Raw genomic sequence first — 17801 nt, 5'->3', positions numbered from 1 at the left:
TGACAATAATGGACTAAACTTCTGAACCGTAAGCCAGCCACAATTGAATGTTTTCCTTCATAAGAGTTGCCGTGGTCATGGTGCCTCTTAGTTAAAACTTTAACTAAGACAACATCTGTAACCCCACCATTTGAGAAGCAGAGACAGGCAGATCCCAAGGCCTTGCTGGCCAGCCAGTTTAGCTAAAAGCTAAGCTTCAGTGATAGGCTCTGTCTCAAAAAGTAAGACTGAGGGACTAGAGAGATGGCTTAGCAATTAAGAGCATTTTTGTTCTTCCAGAGGACCTGAGTTTGGTTTCCAGCACTTGCCTGTTAAGTCCAGCTCCATGGGCTCTGACACCCTTTTCTGGCCTCTAGGATACCCATATACACATGGTATACACTTACATAGACACAAGTATACATATATACATATAAATAAACGTTAAACATAAGGCAGAGAAGGGATTGAGATCCTGAAATGGACCTCTGGCTGAAGTGGGTTGGAAGCATGTGTAAGTAATCAGCTGTGTTTCTTGGGACATTAGTCTGTTTCTAGGGCCTCCTTCTCTAGTCCCCCATACTGGGGGATGGAACTTGATGTCTTGTTTGCTGGGAAAGTGGTCTTGCTCTGTAGCCCATGCGGGCCTTGAAAGTGTTATCTTACCCTTCCTGATTCCTGAAGGAACTGGGATTGCAGGATTGTGGCTGCCAGCCAGACTAATCTATTGCTTGTTTGAGTAGAAGACAGTCTGGAGGCACAAAAACCTGTTAGAAGATATTCACAGTGGACCAGAAAAGAGGCAGTGAGAGCATGAACTAAGGCAATGGAAGCAGGAGCTAAAGGTGTTCTAGAGACAAAATTAGTAGACTTTCCAGATGATTCAGTGTGAGAGTAAAAGAAACCTAAGACTTTAAAATTACCTTAAACCTTGAAACCTAAATATCTGAGAAGAAAATTGGATAATAAAAAAAGAATCATCTGGAGATGGGATTAAAAATAGATGTGTTGTGGTGTGACATCGCCAATGGAAAGTTGGAAATAGCAGTGTGGCCCATCTTGAGTAATGGCTAAGTCTGCCTGCCTCCCTCACTTTCCTCTCTCTCTCTCTCTGTCTCTCTCTGTCTCTCTCTGTCTCTCTCTGTCTCTCTCTCTCTCTCTCTCAGCAGAGTCTCACTATGTAGCCCTGACCAATCCCCCTGCCTCTGCCTTCTAAATGCTGGGATTAAAGGTATTTGTTACTGATAGGCATGGTGGATTCCCAACACTCAGTAGGGTGAGACAGGTGGATCTCCATGAGTTTGAGGTTTGCCTGGTCTATATTGTGAGTTCCAGGACAGCCAAGACTTAGAGAGACCCTGTCTCAAGAAACAAACAAACAAAAGAGAAACAGCAGCAACAAAACAAAAAGTTGTGTGTTATCATGCCCACCTTAAAAAAAACCAATTATTTGCTTGTTTTGTTTGTATGTGCACATGTACACATGTAGCGGTTCGGTTAGAGGACAACTTGCAGGAGCCCATTCTCTCCTTCCACCAAGTAGTTCCTGAGAATTAAACTCAAGGTCCTTAGAGTTGCCAGCAAGTACCCTGACCCACTGCGCCATCTCTCTGACCCTGAATCCTACTTTGTAATTTTTAGTTATTTTGTATGTATGAGTGCTTTGTCTGAAGTATGTCTGTGTATTACTTGTGTGCCTGGTGCCTTTGGAGGACAGAAAAAGGTTTTGTATCCTTGGAACTGCAGTTTTCAGACAGTTTTGAACTGTGTAAGAGCAGCCAGTGCTTTTAACTGCTAAGTCATCTTTCCAGTCTCTTTAAATCCCACTTTAGAAGGAGAATGGATCCCAAACAGTGGATTTTTTTAAAACAGGAACATGACTGATGGGAAATGAGGCAGTGGAAGAGCTAATAACAAAGCAGCTAAGTAGAGAAGAAAAACTGGTATAGTAAATACCTCAGAGTTACGGAAAAAGAATTCAAAAACCTGGATTAGGTTCATGAACCCAGCGCTACAGGGTAAGGAGATGACTAGGAAAGCAGTGAGACCCTAGAGTCTAGTTGTTAAGACGAGCAAGCTAAGTCACTGGCCTAGAATGCAGCCAAAGATGGATTTGAATTTCTGATCCTTCTGCTCCCATATCTAGAGTACTGGTTACCATTTACACCAGCACACAGTTTCCATGTGATGTTGGGGATCAAACCCAGGGATTCCTGCATTCTAAGCAAGCATTCTACCTATGAGCTGTATTACCAGGCTCCCTATGCTACTATACATTTAAGAAAAGATTTTTCAGTGGATTTTTTCACTAGTCGGCTCTCAAGTAACTTTATTTTCCTCAAAACCTCCCAACTGTTTTTTAGGGCTCCCGGAATGTTGAACTTCAGTTAGCTAACACATTTACATTTCATTTTCACTCCCTTGGTGGTGGAATAGATGGGCTATGCAGATGCCTTGCTTTGGCTTTCCTCGTAGCCAGCGGGATACTGCCAAGCTGTAAATATGAAAGGAGTGATCCATGGAGGGACTGGAAGGCCTCAGAGAGATGATGGTTGTGAGCCTCAGGAGGGCTGCATTTCTCTTGGCTGCTGAACAGGAAGGGGCAGCCTGTTCCTTGGCATCTGCCCCAGGGAGCTCCTCCTTGCCTGGTTTGTGTTTGCCCAGTGTGTGTTCTGTATTACACTACCACACCTCTCTGGCCTAAAAGAACATTCTATCCCTGGTCACAGAGGAAATATTGACTTAAGGAAGGGACAGCGGCCCCAGTAGCAAACCTGCAGGAGCCAGATCTGGAGCGGAAGTGAATAAAGAAGTGCTTTGCTCTGCTCCTCACACTGGTGTAGAGGAGGTCGTCGAGATGTCATCAGGGACTTAAGTGGTGGAATAAGTTGGGCCGTGAAGGTGCGTGCTTTTAATCCCAGCACTCGGGAGACAGAGTGAGTTCAAGGCCAGCCTGTCTACAAGACAGGCTCCAAAGCTACAGAGAAACCCTGTCTAGAGAAACCAAAAGAAAAAAAAAGGTGGTGGAATTATAAACATGTTCTCAACAAGGGTCATTGGAGCTAGGGGGTGGACCAGTTCTAGAGGGTTAGCACCAGTGACCACTATATCCAGGCTTCATTAAACACCATGCTCTAAGAGGAAGCAAACAGGTTCGAATATCTAGGAAAATAGACTGTGGCGGATGGTCCAGTGCGTGTTGAGAGCCAGCGAGGGATAGGTCGCAGGGTCATTAGTCATCCACTATAAGTCAAGTTAACAAATTTTGGCCTTTCTTGCCTTTTTTTTTTTTTTTTTTTTTTTTTTTTAAAGACAGGTCTTTGCATAGCCCTGGCTGCCCTGAAACTGTAGACCAGGCTGGCCTCAACTGACTGGGAATTGAAGGTGTGCTCCACCACACCCAGTGATAAGTTTTCTGGTAAAGGAAGTAAAAGGGTTAAGGAGTGGAAGGACATGATTGGATCCATTTAAAAAAGACCATGTGGTTATAAGATAGTGGACAGAGGGAGTGACAAGACTGGAGGTGGAGGTCCTGCCAGAGGGATTTGCAGTAATGTTGATGGCAGGAAATATTGGCTCCTTATTAACATCGGTTATAAGAACAATCAGTTTCAGGAGGCATTAGGAAAATGGTGGAATGATAGAGAGGTCCTGTTGTGTGTGGTGTTGTACAGGTTTTGGGAATCCACACTCAGGTCCTCACTCCTACATGACCAGTGCTTTACTGACTAAGGCTACTTCCCTAGCCTTACCTTTTGATATTTTAAAACATTTACTATTTTTACTTTATTTTTTCAAAAGTATTTTATGGGTATGAGTGTTTTGCCTGCATGTATATCTATGTGCCATGTGCATGCTTTTTGTCCTCGGAGGCCCACGAGGGCATTGGATCCCCTGGAACTTAAGATTACAAATGGTTTCAAGCTGCCATGTGGATCCTAGTTTTATGTTTTGAAACAAGATTAATGTAGCCTAAGCTGGTCTCAAGCTTACTACATAACCCCAAATGGCTTCAAACTCTTGGTCCTCTTCCTTATCCTCCCCAGTGTTGGGATTATGGACCTGTGTCTGTTGTCTGAGGTTTTTTTTGTCCCATCAGGTCCCACAGCCATTTAGTCTTAAACACACAGAGGTCTACATTAATCACAAACCGATTGGCCTAGTATATTAGGCTCTTTTTATTAACTGTTTCTTACATCTTAAAATTAGCCCATTATTCTTGTCTGTGTTAGCCATGTGGCTTAGTACCTTTTTCAGCGAGGCAGTCACATCTTGCGACTGGGTGGCGACTGCAGACTGAAACTTCCCTCTTCCCAGAATTCTCCTGTTCTCATTGCCCTGCCTCTACTTTCTGCCTGGTCATCCCGCCTATACTTCCTTCCTGGCTACTGGCCAATCAGCATTTTATTAAAATACAATTTTCAGGGTACAGACCATTGCCCCACAGCTAATGTAACAGGCCGCCCTGGGCTGGTTGGTCCTGGGTTCTACAAGAAAGTAAACTGAGCAGGTCATAAAGATAAAGCCAGGAAGCACCACTCCTCCAAGGCCTGTGCATCAACTCCTGCCTCCAGGTTCCTGCCCTGACTTCCCACAGTGATGAACTGTTTCCTGGAAGTGTAAGGGAAATAAACCCTTTCTTCCTTGAGTTGTTTTTGTCCTAACAGCAATAGAAACTCCAACCCAGACAGACACCACACAGAGGCTGAGGCAGAGGGAGTGTTGAAGAAGCTAATGCTTGAGCATTGAGGAAGGAATAGTCAGATGAAGTGTATTGCCAAGCAGGGAGAGCAATAGGAACCAGGGTATAGGACCTGAAAAGAGTATGTTGTACGTCAGGAGCTACTAGGTTATTATCCTCCAGTCAACACCTGCACTAGCTCAGACTACAACAGACAGACATGTACACAAACAGTATGGAGTAGAGGACGCTAGGAACATCTGTCAGTGGTTGATTCTTTCAGGAGGGGGAGGTGGATAAACATGGGAGTTGGAAAGGGAGGGTTTGTTAGAGGTCCCATCTGAACTAGAATTTGAAGGACTGGCCAAGGGGGAATCCAGACTGCTGGGTCTCAAGTGTTTTTCTTCCCAGACACAACAGCCTCAGCACCAGAGATGCGATGTCAGCACAGTCAGCAGTTTGAGAGCTGCTGATCAACATATCCTTTAAGGGGCCTGAAGAGATGGCTCAGTGGGTAGAGACATGTGGATCTCTGAGTTTGAAGCCAGTCTGGTCTGTATTAGCGAATTCCAGGCCAGCCAGAGCTAGCTATGTAGTGATACCCTGTTGTTTAATAGTTTTCCAGATTTTTCCGTTTTTGCATATGTATCTATGTGTAGTGCGTACATATGTGTATGCATGTGCAGGTGTATATGTATGGAAGCCCAAAGCTGACATCAGATGTCCTTAATCATTATTATTTTCACCTTGTATATTGAGACAGGGTTTCATGATAAATATGGGGTTGGCCATTTGTCTAGCTAGTCAGCTTCTCTGGGATTTCTTGTCTTCACCCTCCGAGCCCCAACCCCCATGTGCTAGGATTGCAGGTAAGCAGCCACACCAACTCAGCTTTTCTGTAGGGTCTAGGGATCTGAACTCCTGTTTTAATGCTTATCTAGCAGGTGCTCTACCTGCTGGGCCATCTCTTCACCCAGGGCATGCTTCTCTCTCACTTGTTATGTGTGTGAGAGTGGCACTCGTGTGAAGATCAGGACAACTTTCAGGAACTGCTTCCTTCTTTCTGTCTTGGATTCCACTGGTTGAACTCAGGGTATCAGGCTTGTACAACTTTACCCACTGAACCGTCTCTCACTGGCCCCACATCATACTTTTCTTAATAGGCACACCCTTTTATTTTTGAAATTATTTTCTCTTTTATTTTATGTATATGTGTGGATGTTGTGCCTGTATGTATGTTTGTCTGTGTACCTCGTACGTGTAGTGCCTGTGGGGGCCAGAGAGAGTGGGGGCCCAGATCTCCTGGGACTGGAGTTCCAGACAGTTGTGAGCTGCCTTGTGTATGCTGGGAATTGAACTGGGTTCCTCCTGAAGAGGAGACAGTGGTCTTAGCTGCTGGGCCATCTCTTCAGCCCTCAGCCTCAGAATTTTTATTTTGTGTTGTTCAGAGTTCTATAAAAGAGTCAAAGTGGCACACACCTTTTTCCCAGTATTCAGGAGGCAGAGGCAGGTGGATCTCTGTGTGTTCAAGACCAGCCTAGTCTACATAGTAATCTGCTCCAGGCTAGCCAATGCCACATGTGAGACCCTGTTTCAAAAAACAAACAAATAAAAATTCAAAAGAGAGTTCAGAATTTCCTTTGTCATACATAATAAATCTAGTGACTGTTTATAATCTGGAGACTTTTATTTGTTTTTTTTTTTTTATGACAAGATCTTGTAGCTACATAGCCAGTTATCTTGTTTCCCACATCTGGCTGGAGAGCTTATTTGTCTAGTTGCTGCATCTTCAGTCTTTCATTTGTGTTTACATTTTACTGTGTTGTCAGTGGATAAGATGGTCCTGTGGGCATTGCACAGAGCTCAGGAGACTTGGAAGTGTTGTGAAAACAGGTTTGGAAATGGCTTCTGTTCCCCTAGGAGTGTGTTTTGCAGGTGCTATACTTTGCTCACACCCTTGGTAAGCATCTCTTTTCCTGTAGGCTGCTTTTTATGTCTTTGCTATTGAAAAAGTATTTCATGTCAGCATGCTTGGAATCTACAGCCCCATGTGAAAGCTTGGGTACCTGGGGCATCTTGTCCAGCCTTTACAGAAAAAAAACTGGGGCTTGCCAGCTCTAGGTTCAAGGCACTGCTGTTATTTTCAGGGAATTATTTAGGCTGCTGAGGGGCGGGCTTTCCAATAACTTGAAAAGTGACAACCGTACCATTTAGCAGTTTAAGAAGCTCCTGCTTTCCTGGGTTGCTGAGATGTCAAATTCAAGCTGTGCTGTTTTGGTAAAGTGTTACCTACAAATGAGAGGGAAAGGAGTCCTTTTCACAGTTTCAGACGAGCTATTTGCACTTCCTCCCCTCCACTTTTTCTCCTCTTGGTTTTGCATAAACATTAAATCCCCAAAGAATGAAATTTGAGGTGGCGAGTAGTACCTTGTCAGAGGAAGAAAGGCTTAGAGACCTGCACCTCTCATATTCCAGTGCAATTACTAAGTTGTAATTATTTCTAATTATAATATGTATACTATAACATTACCCATAATTAGCTAATTAGTTAATTAATTTGGAGATAGAGTCTTACTATGTAGTCCTGGCTGATGTGGGATGCTCTTCTGTATGCTGTGAATATGTTTTATTACCACTGGTTAATAAAGAAGCTGATTTGGCCAATAGCCAGGCAGAATAGAGCCAGGTGGGAAATTCAAACAGAGATACTGAGAAAAAGATGGCAGAGTCTGGGAGATACCAGCCGCTGCTGGAGAAGCAAGATGTGAGGTAACAGGCCATGAACCTCATGGTAAAATATAGACTAATAAAAATGGGTTAATTTAAGTTGTAAGAACTAGTAAATAATAAGCTTGAGCTAATAGGCCAAACAGTTTATAATTAATATTAAGCCTCAGAGTGGTTATTGGCGGGTGGGAGAGAAACCTCCAGTTATACCTGGCTGACCTGGAACTCACTGTGTAGACCAGTTTGACCTCAAACCTGTTTCTGCTTCCTGAGTGTTGGAATTAAAGACTTGTATCAACACACTGAACACTAAATTTTAGTTATTATTTTGGGCTGCAGAGATGCCTCAGTAGTTAAGAGCATTTGTTGCTCTTGTAGAGGATCCAGATTCAATTTCTGGCACTCTAAGTGATGGCTCACAACTACCTGAAACTACAGTACCAGAGAATCTGATCCCTTCTGATCTCCTTGGGCACCAGAGACACATCATGGTATACATACATACATGCAGACAAACACTGATACACATAAAAAGGTAGATCTTAAACTTTTTTAAAATTTAAGTCATTACTTTATTGTTTTATGTGTATAGGTGTTTATGCTAAATATACATCTATGTACCATAACATGAAGTGCCCTCAGAGGCCAGAAGAGGGTATAGGATCCCCTGGTACTGGGGTTAGAGACAGCTGTAAGCCACCATGTGAGTGCTGGGAATTGAACCTGGATCCCCTGGAAGGGCAGCAAGTACTCTTAGAGTTTTTGAGTGTTTCTGATGCTTAAAAAGTTTCAGGCCAGTTCACAGCCCTCAGAGAACGTAGGTAACAAACAGGACCCTAAGAGAGACATGCATGGATCTACATAGGAAGGAGAAAACACAAAGATTTCCAAGTAAATTGGAAGTGTGGGGGTCACGGCAGAGGGTAGAATGGGAAGGGAGCAGAGAAAAAATGGTATAACTCAATAAAAACAAACAAAGTTTCAGGCCGGGTGATGACTGCACGCACCTTTAATCCCAGTACTCAGGAGGCAGAGGCAGGCGGATCTCTATGAGTTTAAGGCCAGCCTGAGCTATAAGGGCTAGTTCCAGGACAGGCTCCAAAGCTACAGAAAAACCCTGTCTCAAAAAGACAAAAAACCAAAAAAACAAAACAAAACAACAACAAAAAAAGTTTCAGGCCAGATATGGTGATGCATCCCTTTATTCCCAGTGTAGGTAGAGACAGGCAAATCTCTGTAAAGTTGAGGCCAGTCTAGTCTACATAGCACGTTCCAGGACTGCCAGAGATATGTAGAGAGACACTATCTCAAATAAAGTTTCAGATTTTCCAATTAGAGATACTTCCCTAATAAAATGTATTTAGATTTTTCAAATTCTGAAAAAGTCTGAAACCTCAACAGTTGAGTCTCGAGTACTTCCAAAGAAAATAACATAAAAAAAATCAAGACCAAGCTGGGCATAGCGGCATATGCCTGTAGTTCCAGCATTTGAAGCTGAGGTGGAAGTATCATTTGAGTCCAAAAGTTCAAGACCAGCCTGGACAACATAGGCCAGGTCATAAAACATATAACGATAATAAAAATCCAAGATCGATAGACGCTACATTCCTACTGTCTGATGGCTTTCGTGGTCAATCACCTTTTGTTTTTTGTTTTTTTTTTTTTGAGCCAGGATCCCATTATATAGATGGCTTGATCTTAACTTGCAATCCTCCTGCCTTTGCTCCCTTACTCTGCAGGCCAGGCTAACCTCAAACTTAAAGATCCTCCTGCCTCTGCTTCCAAGTGCTGGGATTAAAGGTGTGCACATATGTAATCATCTCTTAAGGTTAAACCCTTTTATTGTCATAGTGACATTTTATGGAAACTTTTATTATAATTTATTTTATTTAAACCTTCTTTTTTAGATTACTTGATGAATATGAGTATTTTTGTATGCATGTATATAAGCCTGGTACCCAGGGAAGTAAGACAAAGTCATTGGCTCTCCTGGAACTGGAGTTATAGATGGCTGTGAGCCATTGTGTAGTTGCTGGGAGCATCTGTAATAGCCATATCAGTATGGCCTTTTCTTCCTTTAGCCTTTCTCAGACTTTCCCAGCTCTGAGCTATTCTTACCAGGTTATCTGTTATCTGTAGCTTTCAGTGTTACCTCATCTCTTTACAGAGAAAAAATGGTCTTCAGGGTCTTAGGTATTTCTGTCTGTGTTGGTTCAGCCTGTGTGTTCTCTGGCAGATGTCTGCAGAAAGCCCCATGTGGCAGCAGTCCTGGTGCCTCGTAGGGGTGTAGGTCCCTACAGTCCGTGTCAGGAGACCACAGGAAATGAGCATTACCTTTGTGCCTGCATACAGTGGCACAACATTTGCCCAACAGGAAATTGTGGGATTGGTGAGCTAGGGAGGATACACACCGTCAGCAATGGCTCCTTTAAGCGTGTGCATTTAATTTAATTTAATTAGTTTCTTCAGGGCGTCTCATAGGTGGTTGCATCAGTTATGGGTTTTCTAAAGTTTCTGCTTCTTAACACCCCTTGGCAACAGAGGGGCAGCTACAGGAACCAGATAACCAAGATGTGACTAACTGCTTAGGCCACTTCATCAATTCTCAGATGAGTGCTTTCAGGGAATTTTCCATAGCAACTAGAAGCTGAAAAACCTGCCCGCCCAGCTTAGCAGTATCACATCTGGGAGGTACAAGGACGGCCTGAAGTATATGTATCCATATATACAACACACACGGAAATAGCACAGATGCACACATGCATGCAGAATTCAGAGCTGAAGCTCACAGCCTGTTAAAATGTATCCACAGTCTGGTTATTTCTCCATGCTTTCACCTAGGCAGAGCCCACATCACCTCCTAGCCTGGGCATCTGGAGAGCGTATCCAGTCCCATCAGATTTTGCTTCATGGATGTTCAGAACCTCTTGATCACTCCAGTCTCTGAGAATAAAGGTCAAAGGCCTGTGCGCAGGGTGAGGTGCCCTTGGTCCCTACTGTTGTTCCCCTCAGTGCACCTCGGGCTCTGAACTTATTGGCTGCTCTCTGTACCTGGATCTCTCTCAGTGAAGTCCAGGCCTTGATTCCTTGTTTCCCTTGGATCCTTGCTCAGACCTCAACTCTCAAAGGCTCCTTCTGATAGGATACAGATAGCTCCTCTCTTCTGATGCAGTCCCATCTGGTTTTGTCTCATGGCTGATTTTCAACTATCCTGCAGCAGCCTGACCTTGTTCACTGTTGGGTGGCTTTGCTCAGTGCCCAGTCATTGTTTGCTGAGTGACCAATCAGTAGGAGGCTGCCGAGAAGGGACCTGCTGATGGAGAATTGTCTCCCAGCCTCTCTGCCTCCATAGCAGATGTCAGTTCCTCCACTTTAAACAATCTGTTTTCCTCTGTGCTTTGCTCTGCCATGTTTTCTCCTCTTCCTCTTCTTATTTTTCAGACTGGGTCTTACTGTGTAGCTGTGGCTGACCTGGGCCTCACTATATAGACCAGTCTAGCTTCAAACTCATAGAGGTCTGCTTGCCTCTGCCCCGAGTACTGGGATTTGCCGCTATGCCCGATGCTCTGCTCTTCTTCAAGGAACAACCAGATCACCTCCTTTGTGCTGAGTCTTAGGATCTCATCTGGATTATATGTTGCATCGAACCATTTGACATTGGTTTTGTAGGTTATCACACACGAATATCAGCAATTTCATATGGCTTAATAGTTTTTAGTGTACCACAGTCTGGACCCAAGGCTCAGATAACAACAGCCATTTTTTTTCCTGACAGTCATTTTCTAGACATTACTAGGATCCCTAGGGTCCTGGTGGTAAGTCAGATGGTGTGCTTGAGGGCCTTACTTACATTGTCTTACTTAATCTTGCTGACTTTATAATGCATAAGTGGTAGTATTCATTTTATTAGAAAACTGAGGTGTGAGGTTCAAAGTGAAATATACTTGCCTAGGACCTGAACAAGTGGAGATTAGCAGAACTGTTGTCAGAATCCAGATCCCTAGAAGACATCCCATCTTCCCCTTACCCAGATCTCTCTCTCTCTCTCTCTCTTTTTTTTTTTTTCGAGACAGGGTTTCTCTGAATAACAGCTCTGGCTGTTCTGGAACTTATTCTGTAGACCAAACTGGCCTCAAACTCACAGAGATCCTCCTGCCTCTGCCTCCCAAGTGCTGGGATTAAAGGTCTTCACCGCCATCTCATTGTGGTATAGTTGATGAGCTCTGAACTATACAATTCATGCAGTCTGGTCTACAGAGCAAGTTTCAGGACAGCCAGGGCTACAAAGAGAAACTCTGTCTCAAACAAAACAAAACAATAAAGCAAAACAAGGGGCTGGAGAGATGGCTCAGTGGTTAAGAGCATTGCCTGCTCTTCCAAAGGTCCTGAGTTCAATTCCCAGCAACCACATGGTGGCTCACAACCATCTGTAATGAGGTCTGGTGCCCTCTTCTGGCCTGCAGGCATACATGTAGACAGAATATTGTATACATAATAAATAAATAAATATTTAAAAAAAAAAAAAAGCAAAACAAAAAGAAAGAGAAAAATGGTAGTAGACATCTCCTAGTTGAATGTTGGATTGGGCAGAGGAGTCTCCTTCTGGGATGGGGAAGTGGTGTGGAACAACCTCTCTTTTGCTCTCTTGACAGAGCAGATGAAGCCCGAGGAGCCTCATGGCAGCCAGATGCCCGTGATGCCCATCTAAGCCTGATCTGGGAAGACCTGCCACTGTCTCCTGCACACGATGTCAGGTGGGACAAGGCCTGCTCTCGTAGGAGTGCTGCTGGAGCCGACGTCCAGCTTCATAATTAGCCTTCCACTGAGGCAGAGGAAGATGAGCAGTTGAAGGCCTGCCACAGCACATAGCAGATTTAAGGGCAGCCTGAGCTATGAGGCCTTTTTTCAAAAACAACCCAAACAACAGAAAAATAATCTAGATGAGAGAGGTGGACGGGGGAAGAGAAGGCTTTGGGCTCTTGGGTCAGTGACTGAAACTGCTGTGCTCCGCGCTCCTCTGACCTGCGAATTTTCCCACTGTCTGAGTTTAGTAGGGTGGTGGTGGCACACACCTTTAATCTCAGTACCCAGGAGTCAGAGGCAGATGAATCTCTGAGTTTGAGGCCAGCCTGGTCTACAAAGCGAGTTCCAGGTCTGAGCTGTTACACAGAGAAACCCTGTCTCAAAACCAGGGGGAAAAACGAGTCTGAGTTTATATGTTGGACACACTGCTGCTTTTCCACAGTGCTCATCTTTAGGTTCTCCACCAGCCTCATCAGCCCACTCCATACAGCCAGTCATTTCTGTGTGATTTCTATTATTGACTGATTGATTGAGACAGGATCTAATGATGTACTCCTGGTTAGCCTGGAATGAGAACTCACTATGTAGATTAACTAGGCTGGCCTCAAACTCAGATTCGTTGCCTCTGCTGGGATTAAAAGTGTGTACTACCATGCCTGGTGTTTCTGCTTTTCTTAACTGTTCTCTCTGGTCTTTGTAGGAAACCACATGCCTTCTGCCAGTGGCCCTTTCTCTGCCCTGACTCCAAGCATATGGCCCCAGGAGATCCTGGCAAAGTACGCACAGGTATAGCAGTTAACATAGTCAGGCACCAGCCTGCCAAGCTCCCTCCCATGCTCTTCATGAAGAGATTTACTTTGGCAAGTATTCTGGGAATAGATGACCCACTCCACATTCACACAGGGTCACAGGCTTACTACTAGAGGTGACATTTTAGTTTCTTGGGCCTGTAGGACCCAGTCATTAGCTAGGAGAAAGATTATTATGGAGACACAGGAGAATTCAGTAATGTGGTGACCCTTTGTACCAGATGATGAAAGAAGGCATCATAGAAGGGTACCCATCATCAGGGTGGGTTTTAGCAGTCAGCCATGTGGGTGGCATCTTTTGGAACCGCTTCACACTGCTTCCTAATCCTGGTTCTAGAAGGAAGAGTCTGCAGAGCAACCAGAGTTCTGCTATGATGAGTTTGGTTTCCGCGTGGACAAGGAAGGTGAGATGCTGCCCCTCGTGTGTGATCTTGTTGACATCCTCGGGAGGAGTCTGGCCCTGTGTTTTCCATTCTACTGCATGTGACCTCTGAGGTTTGGGGCTATCATTTAAGGAGTTAAGGACAGAATATATCTAAGGGTGATGTAAGTTTATGGGAACTTTTGATTTTTTTTAAGATAAATTTTATTGATTTTTACATAATATAGCAGTTATGTATATTGTAGGAAAATTGGACTGTGCAGAAAGGGAAGAAGATTAAAGCAAAATGAAGACTGGGCATGGTGATACACACCTTTAGTCCCAGCACTCAGAAGGCAGGGGCAAACTCTCTGAGTTTGAGGCCAGCCTGGTTTACAAAGCGAGTTTTGGTACAACCAGTGCTACAGAGAAACCCTGTGTGTTGTGGCGGGGTTTGGTCTTTCGAGACAGGGTTTCTCTATGTAGTCCTGGCTGTCCTGGAATTCACTCTGTAGACCAGGCTGGCCTTGAACTCACAGAGATCTGCCTGCCTCTGCTTCCTGAGTGCTGAAATTAAAGGCATATGCCACCACCACCTGGCAGAAGGGGTAGGATTTTTTAAAAAGTCCATAGTCCCACAATTTGAGGAAGCTGCTGCTGTGGGAGGTGTTCTTTTCCCGATACTATGAAATGTCACACGTTACACCAGGAGCATTTCCTGTGTTACTTAAGGCTTTTAAACATACTTTACACATTTTTAATGGCTGCATAATATCATATTACAACATTGATTGTGAAATTTTTGTAGCCTTTTCTAAGACAGGGTCTCTCTACAGATCTCTGACTGTCTTGGAACTCACTATGTAGACAAGGCTGGCCTCGAACTCATAGAGATCCACCTGCCTCTTTTCTGGGTGCTGGCATTAAAGGTGTGTGCCATCACGCCTGACATAGTTATTTTTCTATAAGAGGGCATCTGACTAGATCCATGGATCCGGATCCATGATGGCCTGCCACCAGGAACAACAGGGTCACTCACATCTCTAACTTAGGCATTGATTTTCCTTGGTGTTCTAATTTGCAAGAAGATGGAAGTTAAAAGCTCAGGTTGAGAGGGTCACAGAGAACTTTCTAGAATGATGGAAATCATTTGTGTTTTGATAGATCATCAGATGTAGAGTCCAAATTTTTTGATTTTTGTTTTTCTGTTTGTTTGTTTTTGAGACAGTGTTTCTCTGTAACTTTGGAGCCTGTCCTGGAACTAGCTCTTGTAGACCAGGCTGGCCTCGAGCTCACAGAGATCTGCCTGCCTCTGCCTCCCGGTGCTGGGATTAAAGACATGCGCCACCACTGCCCAGCTGTGGTTGAAGTGTTTTAAGAACTAATGTAAGAGCTTGATTTAGGGTGAGTGCCAAGGAGATTCTGCAGGCAGGACTCACCACACAGACTGTTGCTGGCCACAGACTTCGTCCTCTTGTGTGCAAGGGGTTCATGAAGCTGTGGTGCCTGTGCTTTCTTCCCGTTTATGTTCCCAAAGATGGTCTTGGCCACACCGAGTTCCCATTCTGGTGAGGAGACAGGCCGTAATCAAGCCAAAATAGAGTATGCTGGGGGCAAGAAGACCTATGAAGAGCATTTCATGGCTAGCAAAGGGGGAGGTGAAATTTACATATAAGGCAGTTAAGTGGGGCTTTCAAAAGGGAAGACTTTGAATAGAGACTAGAAGGGGAGGGATGGAAGGAGGGAGTGTACCTGGGGATGGGCAGTGACAGGTGCACAGATCCCAAGGAGTGAATGGGTTTGGTGGAGAAGAATGGAATGGAGGAGTAGGAAGAAAGGGGTAAGAGGTGAGGACAGCGCAGCAGGTGATGGAGCCCGAAGTCTTGAGCCTGAGCAGTGACATGATCTGACATGTCCTAGAAGGTCTATGTGACTGCTCTGGAGGCCAGTGAGGTGGGCCAGTAGTCAGGGGTTTGGTAGGATACAAGGAAATTCAGAGCTGGTGAGATGGCTCAGTGGGTGGAGGTGATTGCCACCAAGCCTGGTGAGTTGGTTTTGACCCATGTGATAGGTGAGAACTGACTCCCAGAAGTTGTTCCAGACCTCTACACCTGCACTGTCACATACGTGTGCTCACACATATACATGCACAAAGCCCATTGTATTTGCAATGGATTGAATTTGGTGTTTAGGGTACAAGGAGCCTCCCAAGCCTCTGGAGGATGGAGACCTGGCTTCTGGGTGTGGGGCTGCTTTGAGGAGAAGGTCTGCTTGGGCCTCCTTACCACTAAGAAGGCTGTGTGGCTAGAGCTCTTGAGTGGCTATGGGCAGTGGAGCCACCTGGCCTGGGGACAGCAGTAAACCCCATCCAGACAGACCACACTAATGTGGGGAGTATGGAATAAGGAACACATTTCCCTTCCCCTCTGTTCTCTCTTGGTGGAAGGATCTGAGCCTGGATGCAGCCAGGTGGCAGGTGCACCCCTGGTGGAGGATCCCCCACACAGGCTACGGTGGCAGGCCCACCTGGAGTTTACCCACAACCACGATGTAGGGGATCTCACGTGGGACAAGATTGCAGTCTCCCTCCCCCGCTCTGAGAAACTCCGCTCCCTAGTGCTGGCTGGCATCCCACATGGCATGAGGCCACAGGTGAGATAGCCACAAAGACAAGGACCCCACAGAGAGTTGAGAGTGCTCTGGCCTGTCACAAAAGAAACTGCTATGTGACTTCTCCCCCCCAGTTATGGATGCGACTGTCTGGGGCACTACAGAAGAAGAAGAACTCTGAGTTGTCCTACCGTGAGATTGTAAAGAACAGCTCCAATGATGAGACCATTGCTGCCAAACAGGTAACACGGAACAGCCAGCTCAGCTGGTCAGGAGGAGCTGCTTGGCAGAGCCCATGTGCCCTGGCAGGAGGGAGGCGTCACCTCTGGGACTGCCCCTTGTTGGTCTCCTTGGCAGGGTGGGCAGCCCTTTTACTCATGAATGGGGCCTGGAGTAAATTTGCTCCTTTCCAGGCCCTTCAGTGCTGCAGGGAAAGTTATCGAAGGTGTGAAGAAGGACATGGAGGAGATGGCTCCATGTTAGGAAGAGCGGGAAATTTTAAGTACAGATCTGGGTCAGGCAGGAGGTTCCCAGGTGGCTGGTGTGGGCTCAGGTCCACACCTGATGGGATCTAGTCCTGGAGAAGGGAGGGTTAGCCTTGGCCTGGACCTTAAGGAATCCCCATTGATGGGACAGAAGCCCACCCACCTACAGCTTCTCTCCCTTACTGGGTGGGTAGCAGTCTACAGTTGCATCAAACAAGGTCTTGTGGGGTGGTGTGGGGATCTGACAGATTGAAAAGGACCTGCTCCGCACCATGCCCAGCAACGCCTGCTTTGCCAATGTGAACAGCATCGGGGTGCCCCGCCTGCGCAGAGTCCTCCGAGCACTGGCCTGGCTTTACCCAGAGATTGGCTACTGCCAGGGCACAGGCATGGTAAGCAGCCTGGGAGGCAACCAGGGTCTTTTTCAGGCCTCTTGTGGGCCATGTTCTCCCTTGAGGTGCTGTATGGATGGGAGGTGGGGATTGATCTGGGAGTCCCCAAGGAGGGCTGTGGGAACATGTGTCTTTTCCTAGGGACCCTCTCAGTCAGCCTGAAAAAGTGTGCCTTCAGGAGGTGTCCCCAAGAGCCTTTCCTAAGTAGCCATTCTAGAATGGCTCACATGAGTACTTGGGTAGAAGCCCCGTGTCCTCCTCTGGCTAGGTGGCCGCCTGCCTCCTGCTGTTCCTGGAGGAGGAGGATGCCTTCTGGATGATGTGTGCCATTGTTGAGGACCTGCTGCCTGCTTCCTACTTCAGCACCACCCTGCTGGGTGTCCAGACTGACCAGCGGGTCCTGCGCCACCTGATCGTTCAGTACCTGCCTCGCTTGGACAAACTGTTGCAGGAGCATGACATTGGTGAGACCTGGCTGCCTCCCTCCCCCAGAGTCCAGGAACCCTAAGATGGTAGTACCAACTCTGAGCTCTGAGGTTTCAAGGCAGCAGAGGGCTGGTGGCTGGGCTGTCGGCAGAGACTCACGGTTTATTCTGTTCTTCTGTATTCTGATCCCTTCCCTTCCTTTCCCTCCTGCTGCTCTTTCGGAGCTGGCTGATTCGTGCCCAGGCTGTTCCCTGTAGGCCACAGCCTGGTCCCAGCCCCTGTGACGTTGGTGTCTGTTGGCAGAGCTCTCCCTGATCACACTGCACTGGTTCCTCACGGCCTTCGCCAGCGTGGTGCACATCAGACTGCTGCTGCGCATCTGGGACCTGTTCTTCTACGAGGGCTCCCTGGTGTTGTTCCAGACTACGCTGGGCATGCTGCGCCTTAAGGTGCTTACAGAGTCTCCTACCCACCGTCTGGGCCACCTAGCTTCCAAACTGAGAAAGGAGAGCGTGGATCAAGTACAGC

General features: G+C 46.0%; 1 protein-coding gene across 9 annotated transcripts in view; it reads left to right on the top strand.

Moving 5' to 3' along the window:
• Positions 1-17801, top strand: part of Sgsm3 (small G protein signaling modulator 3) — a 31260-nt gene that overhangs the window by 9851 nt on the left and 3608 nt on the right. For 4 of the 9 annotated variants that reach the window (XM_048454721.3, XM_048454722.3, XM_048454716.3 and 1 more), the window contains exons 2-9: positions 12040-12141; positions 12891-12976; positions 13337-13403; positions 15807-16012; positions 16105-16212; positions 16704-16847; positions 17116-17311; positions 17577-17722. In XM_048454721.3, coding sequence (XP_048310678.1) covers positions 12135-12141; positions 12891-12976; positions 13337-13403; positions 15807-16012; positions 16105-16212; positions 16704-16847; positions 17116-17311; positions 17577-17722 — 960 coding nt within the window. In that variant the 5' untranslated portion in view covers positions 12040-12134. Of the gene's footprint in view, positions 1-10228; positions 10363-12039; positions 12142-12890; positions 12977-13336; positions 13404-15806; positions 16013-16104; positions 16213-16703; positions 16848-17115; positions 17312-17576; positions 17723-17801 lie in introns of those variants that run through there. The other 5 variants (XM_048454717.3, XM_048454720.3, XM_048454718.3 and 2 more) reach the window with 4 other exon arrangements.

The sequence above is a fragment of the Myodes glareolus genome, chromosome 19 (assembly GCF_982192425.1).
Source record: "Myodes glareolus chromosome 19, mMyoGla1.1, whole genome shotgun sequence".
Classification (NCBI taxonomy): domain Eukaryota; kingdom Metazoa; phylum Chordata; class Mammalia; order Rodentia; family Cricetidae; genus Myodes; species Myodes glareolus.
The sequence above is the reverse complement of the archived record's forward strand: the minus strand, read 5'-3'. Positions and strand labels throughout refer to the sequence as shown.